Source organism: Mus musculus, chromosome 4, assembly GCF_000001635.26.
Source record: "Mus musculus strain C57BL/6J chromosome 4, GRCm38.p6 C57BL/6J".
NCBI lineage: Eukaryota > Metazoa > Chordata > Mammalia > Rodentia > Muridae > Mus > Mus musculus.
The window spans coordinates 53436588-53458171 of record NC_000070.6 but is presented as its reverse complement, the minus strand read 5'-3'; the positions used below and the strand labels follow the sequence as shown (position 1 = coordinate 53458171).

At 45.5% G+C, this 21584-nt stretch overlaps 1 protein-coding gene across 7 annotated transcripts in view; it reads right to left on the bottom strand.

Moving 5' to 3' along the window:
• Slc44a1 (solute carrier family 44, member 1) overlaps positions 1-17785 on the bottom strand; it is a 182092-nt gene extending 164307 nt beyond the window's left edge. For 2 of the 7 annotated variants that reach the window (XR_390309.4, XM_006537531.4), the window contains exon 1: positions 17456-17785. Coding sequence is in view for 4 of the 7 variants with exons in the window: in XM_006537531.4 (XP_006537594.1) it covers positions 17456-17488 (33 nt within the window). In the remaining 3 variants the exon portion in view is untranslated. Of the gene's footprint in view, positions 1-17251 lie in introns of all 7 variants that reach the window. The other 5 variants (NM_133891.3, NM_001159633.1, NM_001374697.1 and 2 more) reach the window with 4 other exon arrangements.
• Positions 17786-21584: the final 3799 nt, after the last annotated feature.

The window sequence follows — 21584 nt, the reverse complement described above, 5'->3', positions numbered from 1 at the left end:
ATTAGCAACACATAAGAACAAAACAGGAGGTGTTCAACAATTATGAATACTTATTCTTGCAGGGGACCTGGGCTCAGTTCTCACCCATAATTCCAGCGCCAGAAACTCTGAAGGCAACTGCATGAACATGGTGCACATAAACACACATATACACACACATACATGAGCATGTTATTTAAAAAAGAGAGAAACCTGTGTCAAAAAATTATTTAATAACTTGCACTTTTTTCTTAGAGAAAAAGAATAAATCTGAATAAAAGAATAGGTAAACAAATAAGAAAGAATCCAATACTATCAAATCAGTAAATCAACAGATCTTTAAGATTAAAAAGGGATAAATTATTATATATTCTTCAATAATACCTCTAAATACAGTCATAACTCTCCAATTAAGATATATTCAAGCTGAATGAATTTAAAAACATAATCTGACTATTCTTTGTGAGAAATTCACCTTACCGGCAAACATACACACACACAGAGACACAGACACAGACATACACACACACACACACACACACACACACAGACACAGACACACACACACAGACACACACACAGACACAGACACACACACACACAGACACACACACAGACACAGACACACACACACACACACACACAGAGACAGACATATACAAACACAGACATACACACATACACACAGACACACACACAGACATACACACACACACAGACACAGACACACACACACACACAGACACAGACACACACACAGACACACACACACAGACACACACACACACAGACACACACACACACAGACACAGACACAGACACAGACACACACACATACACACAGACACAGACACACACACATGCTCTCGGGGGTAGGGGGGGAAGAGGACCTAAAAGGTGTCTCAAAACACATGTAGTAATTATCTTCCTACCCAGCAGTTCAATCCAAACTTAGTCAGAAGAGATGAAGGCCACATAGTAACAGAGGGACCAGCCCACAAAGACATGGTGATGCATGCTTCTCCTAACTGTTCGGAAGGCTGGGTGGTATAGTTAGTTCAAGGTCAACCTAGATTACACAGTAAATGCATATATACACCAAACGATAACATTGTTGTACATAAAGAGACAGACAGGTCCAGAAACAATACGGGGTGACTTCAGTATTTTCAGTATATCACTCTAATAAGGAAAATATAAAAAAAAACTCAAGCGGAAAGAGCCTTAAAATCGGAGCTTAGATAATTCGGAGTTAATCTACTAGGTGAACACTGAGAAACCAATTAGTCATTTGGGCAAAAAAAAAAAAAAAAAAAAAAAAAAACCCAAGCAAAGAGCAAAACAAGATAACGTTTATCCCCAAGAACAACATCAAAACGCCATGATTCAGCTGAGAGCATTTACTTAGTCATGATATAAGGACTGAATGGTAACCAAAGTTATAACATCCCGTAGCAGAGCATGGGTGCCCACAGGAAGGGTGTGCACAGTGGATAGGGTTGGAAGGGCTCAGTCTTCATCTCCCAGAGGGGGAACTGGTGCTGGGAACTGAAGAAGTAAGGGGCCATCCATCGCACATGCATGCTAGAGACAGAGAAAGAACTGACCCAAAGGACTCAGAGTGGTGGCCTCGGGAGAGCAGAAGATGGAAAAGAGAGGCCACTTTTCTTGTTTTAAATGGCAAGCACTTAGATGGCTGTTCCAGCACCCATGTCAGGTGACTCACCTCTTCACAACCCATGTCAGGTAACTCCAGCTTCAGGATGCTCTACTGTACTTAAAATACTTAAAAATAAATGACAAACACTAAAAATGTTTAGTGCTTTAAAATGTGTACATATATAGTCTTTTCAAATACAGATAATATACATATTAACATTGCTATGCAATTTTTTAAACAGATCATAAAGAAAAAGGAGTCGTCTAGAACCACAAAAACTGTAGAAACATGACTTTTTTTATATGACAGGTTTTTACATTTAAAATACAAAGAGACATACACATAAAACTTGGCAAACATTCAAGGCTGGTTTCAGTTTGTCATTCTGTGTGGCAAAAATCAGGGCCAACAATAAAGTTACAAGGACATACGCTCAGCCATGTGACAAGGGTTTCTAATAACTGGAAAAGGAGCTGGCTGCTCCATCAAGAAGCAGTCACTTCTCACTGGCTACAAGAATTTATGCAGAGCCTGAACCAAACTCATTTAGGAGACATGATATAAAAGTCATGGCTACCTCACTGCTAACTCTGTTAGCACCAGCCAGTGTTTGATTCCTGTAGAAAACTTCTATGTGATGACTTTCTCTGAATAAGCGCCATGCCCAGACACTGTTGCTAGGTGAAGCTTGGGCACCCGGTACATCTCTGCTTCCATCTACACCACGTCTACCAACACTCACCTCTTGATTATTCACCTAAGTCCTAAAAATATTTATATTTGGTTACAAATCACCTAATATATACCTGGAAGCAGGCAAGGTATAAACACAGGCAGGAGAGTGAAGACATTGTCTGAGTGGGAGGTGGCAGGAAGGTAGAAAGGTGGTATCCAGTGTAAAAAGTGATATGAAACACTGGACTCCTGGATTCTGTGGTTCCATGGCTAGGGATCATTAAGCAGGTACTGTACCCAGTAAGCAAGAGACTTAGGGACCATGACATGAGCAGTTGAGCTCTTGGTAGTGACAAGACAGAGATCTGTGATTCGGTCAAATGGATAAAAGCAGCAAAGGCAACCAGAGTAGTTAACAATAACAAATTTTCCCTTTTCTCTTTTTTAAATTTAAATTTTTTTTTTTTTTTGAGGCAAGGTATCCCGCACCCCTTCCTCTCCAACCTGGTCCCTCCTGCATACACACACCAGAACGATGTTGACTGTCTATGATAAGAAAGAGATTCAGCTCAGGGACAAAAGGTCCCGCCTCCCTCCACTGTATCCCCTTTAACGGCATTCAGGAATGGTTACGTGTACTGAGATAGTCTATGGATGTTTTCATTTCCAAACACATACATACATACACACATACAACTCTGGCCCACTTGTAGGCTGACGGCTGCTTCCCACTGTATCTGGCTAATGGCGTCAACAGAATCAGGGCCAGCAACAAAGCTCTAGCAGCCATGGGGACTGGCCCTCTAAAACAGTGGTTCTCAACCTTCCTAATGCTGTGACCCTTTATACAGTTCCTCATGACCACAATCATAAAATTATTTCATAGAAGGTAGACCTGGTGGTGCACACCTTTAGATGCTGAACTCGAGGCCAGCCTGGTCTACAGTGTGAGCTCCAGAACAGACAGGGCTACACAGAGAAACCCTGTCTCAAAACACCAAAACAAATAAAAATGATTCCACTGCTACTTCGTAACTGTAATTTTCCTAGTTATGGATCATAATGTAAATATCTGACATGTAGCATATGATATGTGACTCCCCAAGAGGTCAAGGCCCATGGGTTCATAACCACTGCTCTAAAACCATGAGCTCTCAACCATACCCCCCTCGCCCCGCTTTAATTCTTCCTTCAAAGATATTTTGGTCAATGAAGTACACTGAACTCAAGCTGGAAACCCCAAATCACCCAAGTAAGAAACAATGAAGGTAGGGTCATGCCTTCACCCCAACACACAGAAGCACTGTGAACTCAAGGCCAGAGTGAGGAAGAGAGGGCTGGCGAGAGTTCACGTGGTTAAGAACACTCACCATGGAAGCCCGACAACTCCTGAAGGTGGTTCTCTGCCCTCACACGTTTAAAAGTGAAAACTGAGGGCTGGAGAGATGGCTCAGTGGTTAAGAGCACTGACTGCTCTTCCAGAGGACCTGGGCTCAATTCCCAGCAACCACATATCATTTGTAACTCCAGTCCCAGGGGATCAAGCACCTTTTTCTGTGTTCACTGGTTAGCAAGCATGCATGTGGCACACGGACATACTGCATGGCTAAATATCTATACATATAAAATTAAAATAATAAAATTTAAAAACAGAAAAAAAAAAGTTTTTGTCTGACATGGTGGCACAGGCCTTTAATCCCAGCACTTGGGAGGCAGAGGCAGATGGATCTCTGAGTTCAAAGCCAGTCTAGTCTACAGAGCCCAGGATGGCCAAGGATATACAAAGAGAACCCTGTCTCAAAAAAAACAGCAGAACAAAATAAGAAAACTAACAGGAAAGAGGAATGGAGAGGAAAAGGAGAGAAGAACTTAAGTGGTGGCACGTTTAATGTGCTCAGACTTTAAAAATCCCTGTATTAGGGGAGGGAAGCTGTTACCTGACCCAACAAACAAATTTCTTCTTTTAAAGATTTTTTTTTTTTACGATTTTATGTATACATGTGTTTTGCTTGCGTGTATGCCTGTGTACCATATGTATACGTACAGTGCCCTTGGAGGAAAGGTCATTGGATCTCCAGGAGCTGGAGTTACATACAGATGGTATCAGCTGCATTCCATGTGCATTCTCCATAAGACTAACCAGTGCCCTTAACCACTGAGCCATCACTCCAGCCCCTCCAACAATTTCCTCATTGCTTTACCACACCCATCTTTGTTGTCACTCAGGATCAAGGAATTGAAAAGCAACATCTCAACCAGGCTTTTCAAAGTGAACTCTGCAGGACATAAATCCTTAAGGAGAAGATTCAGGATGGATGATGTAAATAGAAAGGTATTTACAAGATAGATAAGACCAGTGCAGGCCAGGGAAGCAAATTCCCTCCTGGACATGGGGGAGAGGGGGGGGGGGGGGAGGTGAGGGGGTGGGAATGACCTTTCAGCATGTTTGCAAGTACTCTGACTCCTCAAGGTGGGCAAAGAGAAGGAAGGCAGAGGTGGTACTGAGTTCTCACCTTTTCTGTTGGCAAATGCCTCTGCAGAGGAGCACTGCACAAGCCTCCCAAAGCCCCCAGGCTTCAGGAGCGCAGGCTTTAGGCAGTGATCAGGGTACTCTCGCAGAAGTAATTTGTATCTTTAAGTGAGACAGACAGACTATGAGCAACCCTACCCGGCAAGAGCTAACACAAAGTAGCAGCACCGAGAAGGCTCTGTTGCCGCTTAGCAACACAAGAGAAACAATTGTCTCCACTTGTCCCTGTTTTACTCGCTCAAATTAAACTGTATTTTACAAAGGTTTAAAGTCCCACCAAACTGGAATCCCACTCACTTTTAAAATGAAGTGCCTTCTTAAGCTATCGTTTCCAAAACTTCCTAACAAAATCGTATTGATCACTGTCAACTGTCTCAAAACACAAACAAACCAATAAGGTATAACACACACACACACACACACACACACACAGAGGATAGAAAGAACCAGTGAGTTCTGGGGGAAAGATAAAATCACAGTCATATTAACAAACCTACTTCCATGATAAACTTTCTTAGACCTAAGTTCTCAGAGGGAAACACAGGCAGGCCAGGGGGCAATGCAGTCACTGGCTCTCAAGCTTCATAAAAAGCACTCACACTGACACTGCTCCAAGTTTTTATACATTACCCAACATATGCTTTTAAAAAGTTAATATGTAACATAATTTAAATGTATGGGGGGGTGCCCAGCACCTGACTGGAGCCCAGAAGACAATCTACAGGTGTTCCTTCTCTCCTCACACCATGTGTGTCAGGACATTGTTCCCAGGGTCCCTTTACCTGCTCTCAGTGCCCTCTCCCCACATTTTCACTTAATCTCTGAACTCACTTAACAAGAATGATGTATCTAAGGTCCAGCCATCCCACCGCCTAACATAGCAATTCTTGATAAAAAGTAAGGGGAAGATAAAGGAACAGGAAATGCCCTCAGAACTGACTTGGTTTTATACTACTGGGTGGTACTGGGATAGCTACCCAACATTTCTTGAGCCTGTTCCATCTATAAATTGCAGCTAACTCAGGTACCCACCTTAGGTCTGAGAATAGGAAATGTGTAACCCGGGCCCTCTAATCATCTGAATACCTGGTCCCCACAGGGTGGTGCTATTCTGAAAGGCTGTGGAGCCTGCTTGGCAGACTGGTTATTGAGGGTGAGTCACTAAGGGTGGATCGTTGATGGCTATAGAGCGCCTTGCTTCCAGATTTCAATCTCTGCTTCTGGACCCATCACTGTATAACCAAGCTATTGCATTGTTTGTGGCAAAAGGGAGTTGCCCCAGACTCTGTGCCTTCCCCCAGCATGATCTCTGTCTCCCAACACAAACCTTTCCTCTCCAAGTCACTGACTGCACTAAGAGTGCCTTCCCCTGCCCCCTGGCAATCACCCATACTTGAAGCTCCTCCCTGCTCATGAAGTAAAGCTCGTTGCAAAACCATCAGTTAACTAGATGCACTAGCCGGAGGCACCAAGAACAGCATCACTTCTACTGAACCCAAACAAAATTCAATTGTCCTTCCTCTCCCCACTTACCAGCCCCATCAGTTCCCAAGCTATCAATCACAACTGCCTCATGCCAGTGCACAGGAGTTCTGAATGCCGATCGAAACATGTCCTATCCCTCTGCATTACCCTTCAAGTCCACATTCAGGCAGGAAATTTTTTCTCCAACTCCACAAGGTCTCTTCGGTTTCCTCTGCAGCCTCTGCCTTGCATCTCTCCCCCATAAGCTCAAATACACAGTTGGCAGGTCTTTGTGAATACCTTGTGGCTGCCCATTTCCCATCCATTCACACACGAGCCCCCTCCCTGGTCATCTCTGACCATACTGACATGCAGTAAGTCACGGCTCTCTCAGCGCTGGCCCACACATCCTCTCCACTACTGATCTTTCTTCCTTCTCCCTTCTCTACATCTCATTCTGCCTCAATCCAGGCCAGGTGAAAAGTCATGTTCAGGAAGCCAACTGTTCACCTGCGAAGTACCAACCTACCTAGTACTATTACCTATTTTACTCTTAGCACTCATCCCCGGTATTATTGGAATATTATTGGATCCATTGTTCATATTCGAAAGTCTCAAACCAGAGCCTGCCTTTTTAATGGGAGCATGGGTGACTGGAGGCTTTTCAGTTTACATTACTATGGAAACTCCTGAATTGTTTTTTTGTTGTTATTTTTTTTTTAATCATTTGTATAGTTTGATATAAGCCCAAGAAGTTGTTTCCATTTACTCCTGGTGAAACCAAGGTACCAATGACCTAAGAAGTCGGCCCAAATGAGTGACCTGGTCTTGGGACTGAAACCCAAGCCTGTCGGCTGGCAGCTCCCACGCTCCTTCCGGTACTTAATGGTGCTCAATCCCCTGGTCCCCACAGCCTCTCAGAGGAGGGATGAAAACCTTGGAAGCAGGCCAGCCGCCACTTACCCACTAAGGGAGGATTTAGCGGGCAGTGGCCAAGTCCGATATACCAAATAGCAAATGGATTTTATATTTTAAAAAGGAAGAAAAGTTTGTTATCAGAAATATAATAGTTAAACCTGAACTCCTTGGCTGTTATAAATAACACAACAGGACCCACATGATAGCTCAGCAGATGAAGGCACCTGCCACCAAGCCTGACACCCTGACTTCAATCTGAGGAGCCCACCATGGTATGGAGGACTGACTGCCACAGCTTGTCTCTGACCTCCACGTGCCTACACTCACCCACAATAAAGAAATAAGCAACTGATGCCAGCGCTGTAGCAACCCTGCACACCACATGACCACTCTGGATTACTAGGGGGGTTCAACGACTTTCTGAAACGGCGTTTAGTGCAGGTTGTCAAGCAGTACCCCAAGGGGGTTACTCCAATTTATTCAGCAAATCAATAAAGTCTATTTGAGTCAAAACCACAGAGGCAATTAATAGTATTCTGTTAACTCATATCAAGGTCACTGGCATAAAGGGGTGCCCCTCCTTCAGCCTGAGTAATAACGAAATTGAACATTTTTACACATTAGCTGCTTACTTCCATTTCCAAAATGCTACTTATTACAGAGCTTTATTTGTCGTGCAGAAAGACCACTTTCTATAGTAGGGATATTCTAAATAATATGACTCTTCATTCTCACTGGTCTTATAAGGAAAAAAAAAAAAAAAACGAACCTGAAATTAAGCAGGTAAATAAAAAACTAACAGGCACTCTACTATCTGGCTCTAATATTACTTTCTGCTCAAAACCACAGCTCTAAAGTTTATCACGGAGAAGTAGGAAGAAACAGAAGGAAAATTAAAAGTTTTAGGAGTGTTAAAAAAAAAAGACTCCCAGCCAGGCGTGGTGGCACATGCCTTTAATCCCAGCACTCGGGAGGCAGAGGCAGGCGGATTTCTGAGTTCGAGGCCAGCCTGGTCTACAAAGTGAGTTCCAGGACAGCCAGGGCTATACAGAGAAACCCTGTCTCAAAAAACAAACAAACAAAAAAAAGACTCCCAATCAGACAGAGCTAAAGGGCGCCAGCAAATGTAAGAAATCTGAGGAGTAGAAATGGAAGAGTGAGAGGGCTGGAAAGGAAAGGGCTCTTCCAACAGTCAGGGCCTCTGAGACTCTCTGAGGAGCCGTAATTAACTATGTAACCATACTCGAACCTTCGTTACTGAAGCTACCCTCCTGTCAGCCAGAGACGGGCAGCAGGCACGGTGAGGGAGAAACGGGCTTCAGCAGCGGCTACAGCCCTGGCTGCTGAAGGTGAGGGGCACTTTGTGTGTGACTCAGAACTGAGGACTGCAAAAGGTTTCTAATGGAATGACACAGAAGTTTCAGGAAACACTATGTTAGTGTTTTCACAGACAGAAAAAAACCAGCAGAGCTACTAGCCCTCACCCCACTATGGCTCCTGTTCCTTACCCAGCCGTGCCTCCACCACTGGGCCCTCCCACTTGCAGCTGTCTGTCCTACTGTGTGTGTGACTTTGCCCCTACCTGACTTAAAGGCAAATTCTGGTTAGTCCACCAGGTATGTCCAACCTTCTGACATTGCAACATGTTGCCATTTACAAAGTTCACACTGCACAATTATCAAACACACATTAAAAAAATTTCATGTTTCTGTAAGTTTATGATTTTGTGTTGTGCTCCACTCATAGTTATCTTGGGGCATGTGGGCTGCAGACTGGACCAACCACTGGGTCTTTGTTTTCACCCTGCTCGATACTATACAGGGATGAGAACTATAACCTTCCCTAATTCTCACCCAAGAAAAGCCAGTAGAGATTGTTAGAAAAGTCCATCTGGACAGGCAGTGGTGCACACCTTTAATCCCAGCACTTGGGAGGCAGAGGCAGGCAGATTTCTGAGTTCGAGGTCAGCCTGGTCTACACAGTGAGTTCCAGAACAGCCAGGGTTATACAGAGAAACCCTGTCTCGAAAAAAAACAAGAAAAAAAGAAAGAAAGAAAGAACGAAAGAAAGAAAAAAAAGAAAAGGAAAGAAAAAGAAAAAGAGAAAGAAAAAGAAAAAGAGAAAGAGAAAGAGGAAGGAAAGTCCATCTGGAAAGACCCAGATCAGATTTCAAGACTGCAGGAGAAAGAGCAGGGTGTAGCTGTTCATACAGCAATCTCAGGACTCAGAAGGGTGAGGGAAAAGCAGGAGTCTGAAATCAGCCTGAACAAGTGGGACAAAGAGAGACAGACAAGGACACAGAGAGAGAGAGAACAAACAGGAAAGAACACATTCTGTTCAATGTTTCCAGTACTTGGATTTAAGGGTGATTTGTAATTTACTTCTCTTGGCTACATTACCCTAAGCGATTTACAATGAGGAAACTTGCTCATGTACCACAGTACCACTAAATAAAGCAAGTAATCCCATCTCTGTTACTTAAGCATCTTGAAGCAGTTTTACCTCTTTGGAATTTTTCTGTCTTCATGCTATTTTCTTTCTTGCCATTATACAAATGTATAGAGGAATAATGTGAGCTTAATATTCTTTATGTATATGGCAACCTTAAAAATAAGAAGATGGGCGGGACGTGGTGGCACACTCCTTTAATCCCAGCACTCGGTAGGCAGAGGTAGGTGGATTTCCGAGGCCAGCCTGGTCTACAAAGTGAGTTCTAGGACAGCCAGGGCTACACAGAGAAACCCTGTCTCAAATAAATAAATAAATAAATAAATAAATAAATAAATAAATAAGAAAGAATGAAAGAAAGAAAGGAAGGAAGGAAGAAAGAAGATGGGATGGGGAGATGGAGCATCCCGTAAAGTGCTTGCCTTGGCAGCATGAGAAGCTGAGATCAACCCCTAAAGCCCAAGCGAAAAGGCCAATTGTGGAGAGATGCGGGTGCCATGGACTGGCTAACCACCCAGCCCTTCCCATTGAGTGAGTGCCAGGCCAACAAGAGACCGCCTCCAGCACAAAAGCAGACAGCTCAAAGAACACCAGAGGCTATCCACTGGCTTCCACTCACATTTATACCTCTACATCCTCTCCTTCAACTAAAGAAGAAAACAAAAAAGGAACAAAAGGGAAGAAATTATGTTTTAAGCCAGCCATGAACCATGGGGTTCACCACAGGCTGTCTAAGGAAACAGCTGAAGTTTGTTGGGACTTTCTTTAAAGAATTTGTTCTTAAGAAAAAAGTTTGTATTGAATTTTAAAGAGTAGAGCTGGCCAAGTAAGTTATCCCCACCCACTAGAAGGATTTGTTCCCAAACTTCCCAAGAATTTCTGTGCAGCAGTGTCAGCTAAGCAGTGCCCAGCAGGAGCACACAGGGCACAAATGATCATCTTCTCATCAGCCCAGGACAGAGCAAGAGTCGGGAAATGTCCCCTGCAAAGGACCCAGAGTCAACACTGGTCCTGTGTGCAGCTGAGAACTACTGTCCTCTGTCACTGTACAGCAAAGCACCTGCAGACAGGAAGTACAGCGGGGTCACAACAAAACCTTACTTTGGAACAGGAGCATCCAAATTTCATATGCTTCTCATGACGCAATATTCTTCTCTTTTTATTTGTCTCAGCCCTATTTGTCTTGATCACCTCATCAAAACTGTAAACGCTGTTCTCTGCTTACAAGCCATATAAATACAGGTTAGCAGGTCAGACTCTATCCATAGGCTATGGGAGGCAGACTCATGGTCTAGACATCAATAGTGGCTATAATTATATGCTTACTGCTATTACACGTTCAAAGGGGAAAATCCAAGGCAATGGGGAGTTTAATGAGAAGACATGGTGTGTAATGAAGGCTCAGAAAAGTCTTCCAAGCTGGGGAGTGGTGGCGCCCTCCTTTAATCCCAGCACTTGGGAGGCAGAGGCAGGAGGATTTCTGAGTTCAAGGCCAGAGTGAGCTCCAGGACAGCCAGGGCTACACAGAGAAACCCTGTCTCGAAAAACCAAAAAAAGAAAGGAAGGAAGGAAGGAAGGAAGGAAGGAAGGAAGGAAGGAAGGAAGGAAGGAAGGAAGAAAGGAAGGAAGGAAGGAAGGTCTTCCAAAAAGTGTATTTTAGGATGCAACTGAAGAAAACCAGTCAAAGGTCTCAGGTGGGAGAAGCAAGGAGCCTTCTCTACAAGTGAGCATAGATGGAAAAGCTGTGAGAGTAAGGCATAGGACCGACCGCCTGATGATTCACGAGTCTGAGACACTGAGAAAGGAGGCACAGAGGGCATAAGTCCGTCTTGTTGATGCCAGGAGAATCTAGTCTTTGTCCCCAGAGTAATCGGAACCACTAAATGATTTTAAGTTGGAGAGGAACACAGTGAATCAGTTCAGACTTTTCAAAAACCATTAAGGCTTCAATAAGGAGAAAGAGGAGATGGAAGCCTGAAAGGTCACAAGGCACTGGCTGGAGATGGCACTTAGCTAGGAAGCTGGCAGCAAGTTAAGGTAATGGGCGTGGTGGACAGGAGACAGACTCTTTGTGACTCAGGCTTCTTATCCCCACAACTACTGGTGTCATTCAGTGAGTCATGGGATGAGACAAATCTGGAGTCCAACTTGAGTATTAAACATGCAAACTGAGTATCTACACCACAATGTCCCAGTGTCAATCAGTCTCGAGTAACAGGTCAGAAGGGGCTTGTTTCAACGAGGTGATTCAGTCTGGGGACTACCCTCACAGGTTGTAACAGAAACCACCGGGGAAGAAACTGCCTGGACAAAGGTGATTCTCTCCATCATCACTGGAGCGCCTCAAAATGTTGATGCCCAGGCAGCACCACTGAACCAGTTAGACCAGAATTCCCAGGGGTGAGCCCCAGGCATTGACAGTTTTAAACTTCTGCAGGAATCCTAATGTGTAGTCAAGGTTGAGAATAATTAAGGTATCAAAAATTAACAGCAAGGGTGCCAACTACCCCACAACGTAGTTCTCTGACCTGACAACGTCATGTTTCTGAGTTGCAGTTTGGATCCATAGACTAAGAAGAGGGTAATGCTGCTTTATGTATTGCATCTCTTCCAGTCTATGAAATGCAGTCCAAACCTACAAACCCTAAGATTTCCTTCTTCCTTGATACTCTAATGAGTAGGGAGCATGGGAAGTGGGGGAGGTGACCAATTGCCAGTAGTGTCTTAGTCAGGGTTTCTATTCCTGCATAAACATCATGACCAAGAGGCAAGTTGGGGAGGAAAAGGTTTATTCAGCTTACATTTCCACATTGCCGTTCATCACTAAAGGACTGGACTCAAGCAGGTCAGAAAGCAGGAGCTGATGCAGAGGCCATGGAGGGATGTTTCTTACCAGCTTGCTTCTTCCCATGGCTTGCTTAGCTTGCTCTCTTATAGAACCCAGGACTACCAGCCCAGGGATGGTACCACCCACAATGGGCCCTCCACCCCTTGACCACCAACTGAGAAAATGCCCCACAGCTGGATCTCATGGATGCACTTCCCCAACTGAAGCTCCTTTCTCTGTGATAACTCCAGCCTGTGTCAAGTTGACACACAGAACCAGCCAGTACAAGTACCAAAACATATGTGTATAGACAATACTCTTCCCTTATCAGTAGCATTTTTAAATAACAATGCTAACACATCAAAAAGTATGGACAGACCCTGTTAAGTCTGCAAGCATTCCCACTGGATACACCCTGAGCACACACAATGGTCCTCCCCAGTTCCCACCTACAGGTGGATCAAAGTGGTACAAAATTTAACCTGCAAATTCTTTGATACAAGGTTGACCTTTTCTTGCAGACTAGAACAAAGAAAGTGCGCAGCAACTTTAGATTTAGCAACTATGTATGTGAACACTGAAAAAGCACACAAGGCAGATGCAGAAAATGCTGGCAGGATGTTTTAACCAGTGAATGGGCATCTCTTGCTGTAGCCACGTTCTGAATCTCCAAGTCACAGTGTCTTCAGTTGTAACATGGAAATAAAATCAATCTGAATTACTAAGGACACAAAAACTAGAAAATGACTCTGAAAATAGATAAAACAACATACAGCTTCAATATTATTTCCCAGCCAATTCTGACATTAACTTTTTAGCATACTGGGGGTTTGTTTGCTGGAGGCAAGAGTTTGCTATGTAGCCCAGACTGGCCTGGAAATTCTCACTGCTACTGAATTTGTAGCAATCCTTCAGCCTTCTGAGTGCTTAGATTATAGGCCTGGCCACCAACACAGCTTGCCTTACATATTTCTGGCATGATCTTTTATGCTTCTAAATGAAGTTTACTTCCCAGATCATGTTTTTAATTGAACAATTTAGTCTCTGTCAGTGATTCCACTAATCCTTCAATTTCATTTCTATCACCTGACTTCAAATTCTACAAAGCAGGTGAGAATACAGCATTAGGAAAGTATTATAAGACAAATAGTAATGAGTAAATATTCCCAATTGTTTTTAAGGCAGCATGGCTAAGCAATTAGGATATGGCAGTTAAAAATGTCACCCTCAGTTTGAAGGGCTTGGGACAAGACAGTGCCCAAGAGTCTTCTAAATTGAGGCTCACAACAGGTAGTCTCTTCCACTAGAAAGTCTGTGCACCTCTCTCTCTCTCTTCCTCTCCCTCCCCCACCCCTCTCTCTAGCTCTTTCCAATTCTGAGGTTAGGAGGAGGACACAGAACCTCAAAAGCTTGAGAAACCTCCTCGCCTCTAAAGCACTGCAGTGGAAAATAATGATCTAGCCATTAAGGACAAAGACATACAGCAATTTGCTAAGTAATCTTTCACAAACCCCCTTCATTTACACTGGTTTGTCAATGGGAAAGAACATTTAATAAATCTGAAGATTTACAAGGGAACTTTGAAGTTTAGCATTACAAGAATAGAAATTATGTATAGCAGGTTATAGCAGAAGAAACTAATTATGGACAGATGGGGAGAAATTTTAACACTCTTAGGTAGGATTAATGTTGTAAAAAGAAACTCCAGATCATCTTACTTTGATACCCCCTTCAAGCAGACTTTTAGGCATCATATACTGGGTTTGTTTTGAGCCATTTCCAACAATGTGTAACTACTGACTATTATTTAAGCCAGAGAAAAATCGCCCTAAGAGTTCTGTAAGTGCCCATGGAACCAGACACTTTTCCTAAATGTATGTGTCTAATACCATACAGATTATTTTGCAAATAATTTGCTTCCTTGGCAGTAAAATACCTGCACAGAATATGATGTTTTAATTTTAATTCTCAAAGTGGAATAATTATTTTGGTGGGGAATTACGATACCTAGTCATGGCCAAGGGAAAAAATAGTATCTGGACTACAAAGGATCAAAGTCCAGAAGACCATAAACTCTTTTATGAGCATCTGCAACGCAGTAAAAGACTAGGAGGGAAAACTACACTTCAACACCCAGCTCTAGAACAAAAATAAAGTGTACTTTACATACACTGATAAAGTCTAGCTTCAAAGTTCCTGGTGATACCTCTGAGTATATCGTATTTTGATTGACTCTACAGGGTATCATCAGAGCTTGCACGCAAGTCTTTTAAGATGCTATAGCACTGCACTGACTAAAATAAATACCCACACTGAGCAAGGTGTCAGGAGCAAAGGAGGCAAGCTGCTCCGTTTTACAAACCAGTGGTGCTACTGACAGAACAGGAATAAATGTGGTCTCCCACAGTAAATTTTAACTTTACAAAGTTGAGGTTTGAGTTCAGAAAAGGATAGTCTGGTGAACTTAGACTATCAAACCGTGGAAAGTGCGAGACACAGATCAGGGCTGGGGGGGGGGGCTTCACAATCAGTGACTTGCTAGCCAAATGTTTAAATTTACGTATGCACTCCATTCAATAACCGCAGCTGAGCAGCTCTGCAGCATACAGTGAGGCATTGCATAAATGGAAAGCTGAGGGAGGGGGGAAAAAGGCAAATTCTACACTCAAGAACCTCACAGCTCAGTAGAAAGCAGAATCAAACATATTCTGCCTGAAAAGACACTCCTGACCCTGAAGATTAGCTCAGTAATGTGCAGCGTTGCATCTAGAGAACATTTAAAGTTGCATCCCTATTTTATTTCAACACAACACACATAAATACAAGAGCATTCTAGATGCCTGATGCTTCTGAGATGAGTGTTGAAGACATCAGGGGATCGAGAACACTTCAGAAATGAAAATGATGGGAAAAAAAAATCTAAAATAAGAAAAAAAAAAATGATGGCAAGCCCTGTACCTAAAAACCTGCCTGGACGCTCCACTGAATACTTCAAGTCCCCAACACTGAACTAAAGCATGTTGACAAACTGCTGATTGGTTACAGAAATCCACAGGGGGAGAAAAGCACACCCCCAGGTGCATGACAGGAGTCTTGTCTGTGTCACATGGCGTGCAGAAAGCAGTGGCTGGGAGAAGGGGAAAGGGAGAGAGGAAGCGGTCTGCATGGAGGGAGACAAGCCCGTGACCCACTGCCCATTTAAAGTGGCCTCCTGAGGCAGAACCCATCCCTCCCACACTATCCTTCACACATTGAACAAGCCATCCATAAACTATCAATACCTTGCTGTCTTAAAGGCATTTCACCACCAAATGAGCATGCACAGTAACCCGATTCTGAAAAGAAAGGGAATGTGAAAGACACTTTTTGATGAAAACTCTATGTAAACAACTATTAGATGAGCAATGCCCAACTGATAGATGCACCCCCTGCCTAAATCCCCAACTAAATCCCCAAAGGTATGTGTTTTTCTACACCTCTATATGCTAATAGAAAGCCGTGATCCAGCCTTCCTTAACACCAGGCACATGGTTTTCCTTTGCTATCCTAACTGAATAAGGTTTCACTAACTAAACCAGCCAGCCTAAGAACTGGACAAACAGGATCAATGCTCAATAAAGCCATAAATGTCCTCCACTCATCTCCAATCCTAGTTGTTTCTGTGACAGATCTCAGATTTTTCAGAGCAAGTATGCAGGTTATTTAAACCTGAGTTATATATAGTCACTTAGCACCAAGCACTTCTGTGTCACAGATGCTACATCTCTAGAGGAATTTTTTTCCCCAAAAAACTAGCATTTTTTTTTCTTCGCCAAGAACCAACCAGCCTTTATTTCTAGAAGCAAGCGCATACTTCTCCCCATCACCACCACCAAACAAACAAATCACAGACTACTGTTAAATTCTACGCTAATGAAACTGTGGAGAAACATCCCAGGCGTTGTCAGAGCCTATTTTTCATACACCACCACCAGACAGTTTGATGCAGTATTCCTGATTGCTTTTTATCGTATTTGTAAATACACTCACTAATCCACTAAATTAGATAATTTACAAACAGGTCCTCTCAGTTATTAGTGGCCAGCAGTCAAGTTCTATTACATCTGATCCTTACACAGTTGTCCAAACATTTCCACCCAGGTTAAAGGCTCTGATCGGAAAGAGAAGGCGGCTAGCGAAATTTGGATGGGGGCAGGGTGGCAGCTGAGAGAAATCTCTGCATCTCAGCCCTCAGCGACAACATCCAGCCAGTGCCCACAGAAAAACTAAATTCGGCACCTCTTCCTCCTGTTACACTGGCAACAAAGAGGGAGTTTCCGTAACGCTCCCGTCACCCACCAGGTGCCCAATCTCCTTCCCAGCCCAGTCCCCCCGCTCCCGCAGGGGCCTCGGTGCGCCGAGAGGCCGCGGTGCTCAGGGTCAAGGCACAGAGGGGGGATGGGATGGGGAACGAGCGGGTGGGATCTGTGAAATGGGCCCTGGAAGGGCACCGGGACCCAGTGAAGCACCTGATCCCGGCCAAGGGGGCCCGCAGACCAGGGGAAATGGGCAGCTTATTAAATGGATCCGAAACTAGAATAAGGTGGAAGAGAGGTGAAGAGCCCAAGCTGGGGTACACCTTCTGGGGACACGGAAAACAGTCTGTGGGTGGCGGGGGGGCTCGGCGGAGGTGGAGAGCAGGCTGGCGGGCCCCAAGGAGAGGGAAGCGTATGCCTCCCCGGGGCAGAGCGGGCGCCCGGGGCGCCTCTACCTGCAGACGGGCGGGACGGGCTGCTCAGGTGCGAAAGCGGGGGAGGGAGCGCAGCGGGCATTGGGGGACCAGGCACGAAGCGCCGAGGTCGGCGGGGACCGGAGGGGCGCAGGGCACGGCAGGGGAGCGAAGGGCACGGCTCGGCAGGCGCTCACAGCGCGGGGTGGCATCCGGGCGGGCGGCCGGGAGGCGGGAGCCCCTCACCTGCGCGGCGGAGGCGGAGCTGCAGCAGCCCATGGCGGGGCCGGAGGAGCCCGGAGGCGGCGCCGGGCGCGCAGCTACGCCCCGGAGCCCCTCGGCATGCGAGCCGGCGGGCGCCCGGGGAGGGCGCGGCCTGGCCCCGCACGACTCGGCAGCGACGGCGGCGACGGCGACAGCGGCAAGAACTCAGGAGGCTGCGCGGTCCGGGGCAGGCGCCGGCCACATCCCCCGGCGGCGGCAGCGGCGGCGGCGGCGGCTGCGCGGCTCCGGCTCCGCTCCTGCTGCTGCAGCTGCTCCCCAGCGGAAAGGGGCGGGCGGCGGCGGCAGCCCCTCCCCCTGGCCCCCGCCTCCCACCACCCGCTCCCAGTCCCGCTCCCGCTCCCTCTCCCGGGCTGCAGCCGCCTCCTCCTCGGCGCCGCGCGCGTCTCCCATCAGACTCCCCGCCCCCAGTGCAGCGCCGCGCGGCGCGGACGGCGGGGACGACGGCAGCCCAGAACGAGGCCGGGCCCTTGGGCGCGCGCAGGAGTCTGCGCGGCGCCGGGCCCATTTCGCGGTGGCACCGAGGCCGAGCTCTGCCTCGGGGCGGCGAGAGGGCGTCTGAGGCCGAGGCGCCCGTGGACCCGGCGGGCTCGCAGAGGGAAGGCGGCCGACTTGCTTCTGTACGCGCGAGGCACGGGGAGGTCACCGGGGGTCGCTCCTTCTCCCGGGTGGGAGCGCCTCTGAGGTCACTGACCCGGAGCTTTTTTTAGGGCTCTGGCGGCTGTTTATGTTACCCAGAAGAGAGAGTATTTGCAAAACCTCCCATGGAGAAGGAATGGGTGATGGAAGTGGAAAAATATCATCTGTTGCTCCTGGCCCCATTTTGCTGATGTGGACACTAAGCCTTGAAGGAGGCCGACGACAGTGAGAGCACCCAACTGGAAATTGTAGTAAAAGAGCCAGAAATGGGAGGGGAAGGTAGTACTCCAGGCCCTCAAGTCAAAGCCATGTTGGTTCTTCACTAAACTTTCTTACACATGGTAGCGCGGGCACACACATAAACACACGCACCAATTCATCTTTAAAATATTTACCGAGGCACTCACTATATTACAGTCTAGAAATTTATGGCACTAAGATTAAACAGGCGATAAAAGGCAAAGTTGCTACTCTCTTATTAAAAAAAACGAAACCTGTATTAATATGCGTTGGGGGTAGCAACAAGTTAGACATGCACAACCTTTAAGAAATTTCCAATGTTAGGGAAGTCATTACAGATACAGTGAAGCGAGAGCAGTTTAAAAATGGCGAGAGTAAACAAGGTCATGATTAACTATCACCGAAACGCGCATGTATCTAACACTCATATAAACATTCCGGTCTTGTTTCATATTGTCAAGGTGTTGCAAAGACTGGGATCAAAAGGTTTGCAAAGATACCAGAGTGAGACCCCAGAAATGCTGACTTGTCCATAAAAGGCAGATTTCAAGGTGACTCAAACTCAAAGGGGAAGTTGACTAGAGGAGCAAGGAAAGGAGAAATCTAAACAAGAGGGTGGGGAATGGGTGTGGGTGGGAGGGGTATGGAATGGAGACAAACTCACACACAGAAAATTCCCTAGTTGGTGTTTTGCATTACCATTTCCTGGATGGCTTGTTCCTCCAAACCTCATGATCCTCTGTGAAGTCCTGATAGCAGGGATGGCTGCAAAGTGTAAGATTAAATAATGTGGGTAGGCAGTGGACAGGTCAGTGAATAAGCACTCAACAACAACTTCTTCAGATCCTTGACTTTTCTGCAGTTTGACCTGAGGCTCTTTCCTAGGCACAGGATGAGTGACTTCCAAGGCTTCTTTCCCTACGGGTAACCACTGGGTCATTAGCTGGAAATGAAGAAATAAAGCATTAATTGCTGTGGGTCCCAATTCTGTTCATAAACTCCACAGTAAGATTGTAAACTCCCTGAGAACAAGGGGAAGTATTCTCTTCTTTATATCTCCCTGGGCTCTCTGGGGTGTTTGTTGAATTATTCAATACAGCCAGGAATAAAAATCCCTCCCATGAGATTTTTCCCTCAAAGCCAGAAAAGGACATCTTGTTTTTAACTGAGGGAGGATGCTGAAATTACAGTCTTAAACAAGAAGCCATCTGTCTTCCTTCTTTATAATCAAGGAAAGAGGAGTTGTCTCTCTTAGCAAGTCAAGATGGGAGCTTTTCTCTCCGATTATAAAAATCTCTCTGGCTAGCACAGTTGTTCCATGTAGTAGCTAGTGCTTATTTTATCACTGGAACTGTAGAAGTGGCTGGATCTGTAGCTGGCCTTGTCAGTGCTTCACCAAAGCGTGGGGTGTTTGGTTGTTTGTTTGGCTGTTTGTTTTGAAGATCTCTTCCGTGCCTTGGATGGTGGATGGATAGATAGCCCAGTCCGAGCACAGTCACATCGCACGTACTTGCTCCTCACTGGAGGGTTCCCTTTCAGGAGTAGAACCAGGCCTTCTGAGGTTCTGCACGGTGTTTCATAAACACACTAATTATGTATGCATATGAACGTGATGCTGTAAAATTACACCCTTTCATTAGCTGGAGAGAAACTGAGAATCTCTAAGTCGATATTCTGTCCCTTTGAACAACAAGTCTCTTTCCCACAGCCATGGTGCCCAGAGAAGCCTCCTGGACACAGTGATTTAGGAGGAAGCCAGAGTGAGGCTCACGCCTGAGCAGTGCTGAGTTCAGTCTCCCAAACCTGGGGGGGGGGGGGCGGGGGGCGGGGGGGGATGTAATTTAGAGGGAGGCTTTACTGTTCTGTGCTTTTCCCTCTTTCTCATAAACCAGCACACACAGCATTCAGCGGAATTAAATTACAGTAAATTCAGAAAGGAGAAAACTGTTTGTTTGGTTTTTTTACCCGAGCCAGAGCTCAGGGCTTGGATCTCACTACCTTGAGGTGTCCTGAGGGAAAAGCCCTCTTAAAGGGTATAAGGTTTTTTCAAAACCAAGGAGGTTTGTTTTTTGTTTTTTTTTTTTTTTTTGAGTTACATAAGAACAACGTCTGCACTAACCAGGATAAAATTATAAGGCCTATCAATCTTGATGCTGCAGGGTAAAATCAGATCACCAGCTGAGCCAGCCGGAAATGCTTCCCAATAGTCTAGTATTGCATAATTGGCCGTGTGAATTCCAGGGTTTCCAGCCTCAGAAGGCTCAGCGCTGGTCACTCACTGAAGGGAAATACAGAACTTATGGTCTTTCCAGTGATTTCAGTAAAGCCTGACTCATTGTTCACATGAGGTCAGGCTTGAGGTGGAGGAGGGGAAGATGTCATAAATATAAACGAATCTATATGTGAGTGGTGTGTGTGTGTGTGTGTGTGTGTGTGCCCGATCAACCCTCTAATTTAAAAACCCTGGCATTTGGTGCGTTGGCTGTGTTACGTTCTAACATACTGTGTTCACAGCTCTATCCCACAGGCACACAATCCCTTCAGCTGAGCCCCAGCTTCCAGGTCTGCCTCACCAACCTCCCTAAGAGCATTCATAGATTACCCCTGGGAAATACTCCTGAATCAAAAACTAATTGTAACCGAAGGCTGTAGCTGTTCATTCATTACCGGAGAGCCAAGAGCAGATTCTATTTGAGACCTCAGCAATGCATTTCAGGTTCCCAGGTAAGTTTAAGAGTGAGAGACCTGTGAAAGCTCTCTCCTGAATTTGAACACATACTCAGAGAATTTGAACACATATCCTTGTTCTGGAGAGTCTAGAGATTGCGAATTCCTTCGCTCCATAACTCTACCTATCCACATTTCTAAGTTTATGTTTTTCCAGTGTTACTGTATAACTCTGTGTTAATTAGGGTTTTACTGCTATGAACAGACACCATGACCAAGGCAACTCTCATAAGGATGACATTTGATTAGGGCAGGCTTACAAGTTTAGAGGTTCAGTCCATTATCATCAAAGCAGGAGTGTGGCAGTATTCAGGCATGCATGTTGTAGGAGGAGCTGAAATTTCTACATATTGTTCCAAAAGCAAACAAGAGAAGACTGGCTTCTAGGCAGCTAGTACAAAGGTCTTAAAGCCCACACCCACAGTGACACACCTACTCCAACAAGGCCATACCTCCTAATAGTGCCACTCCCTAGGCCAAGCATATA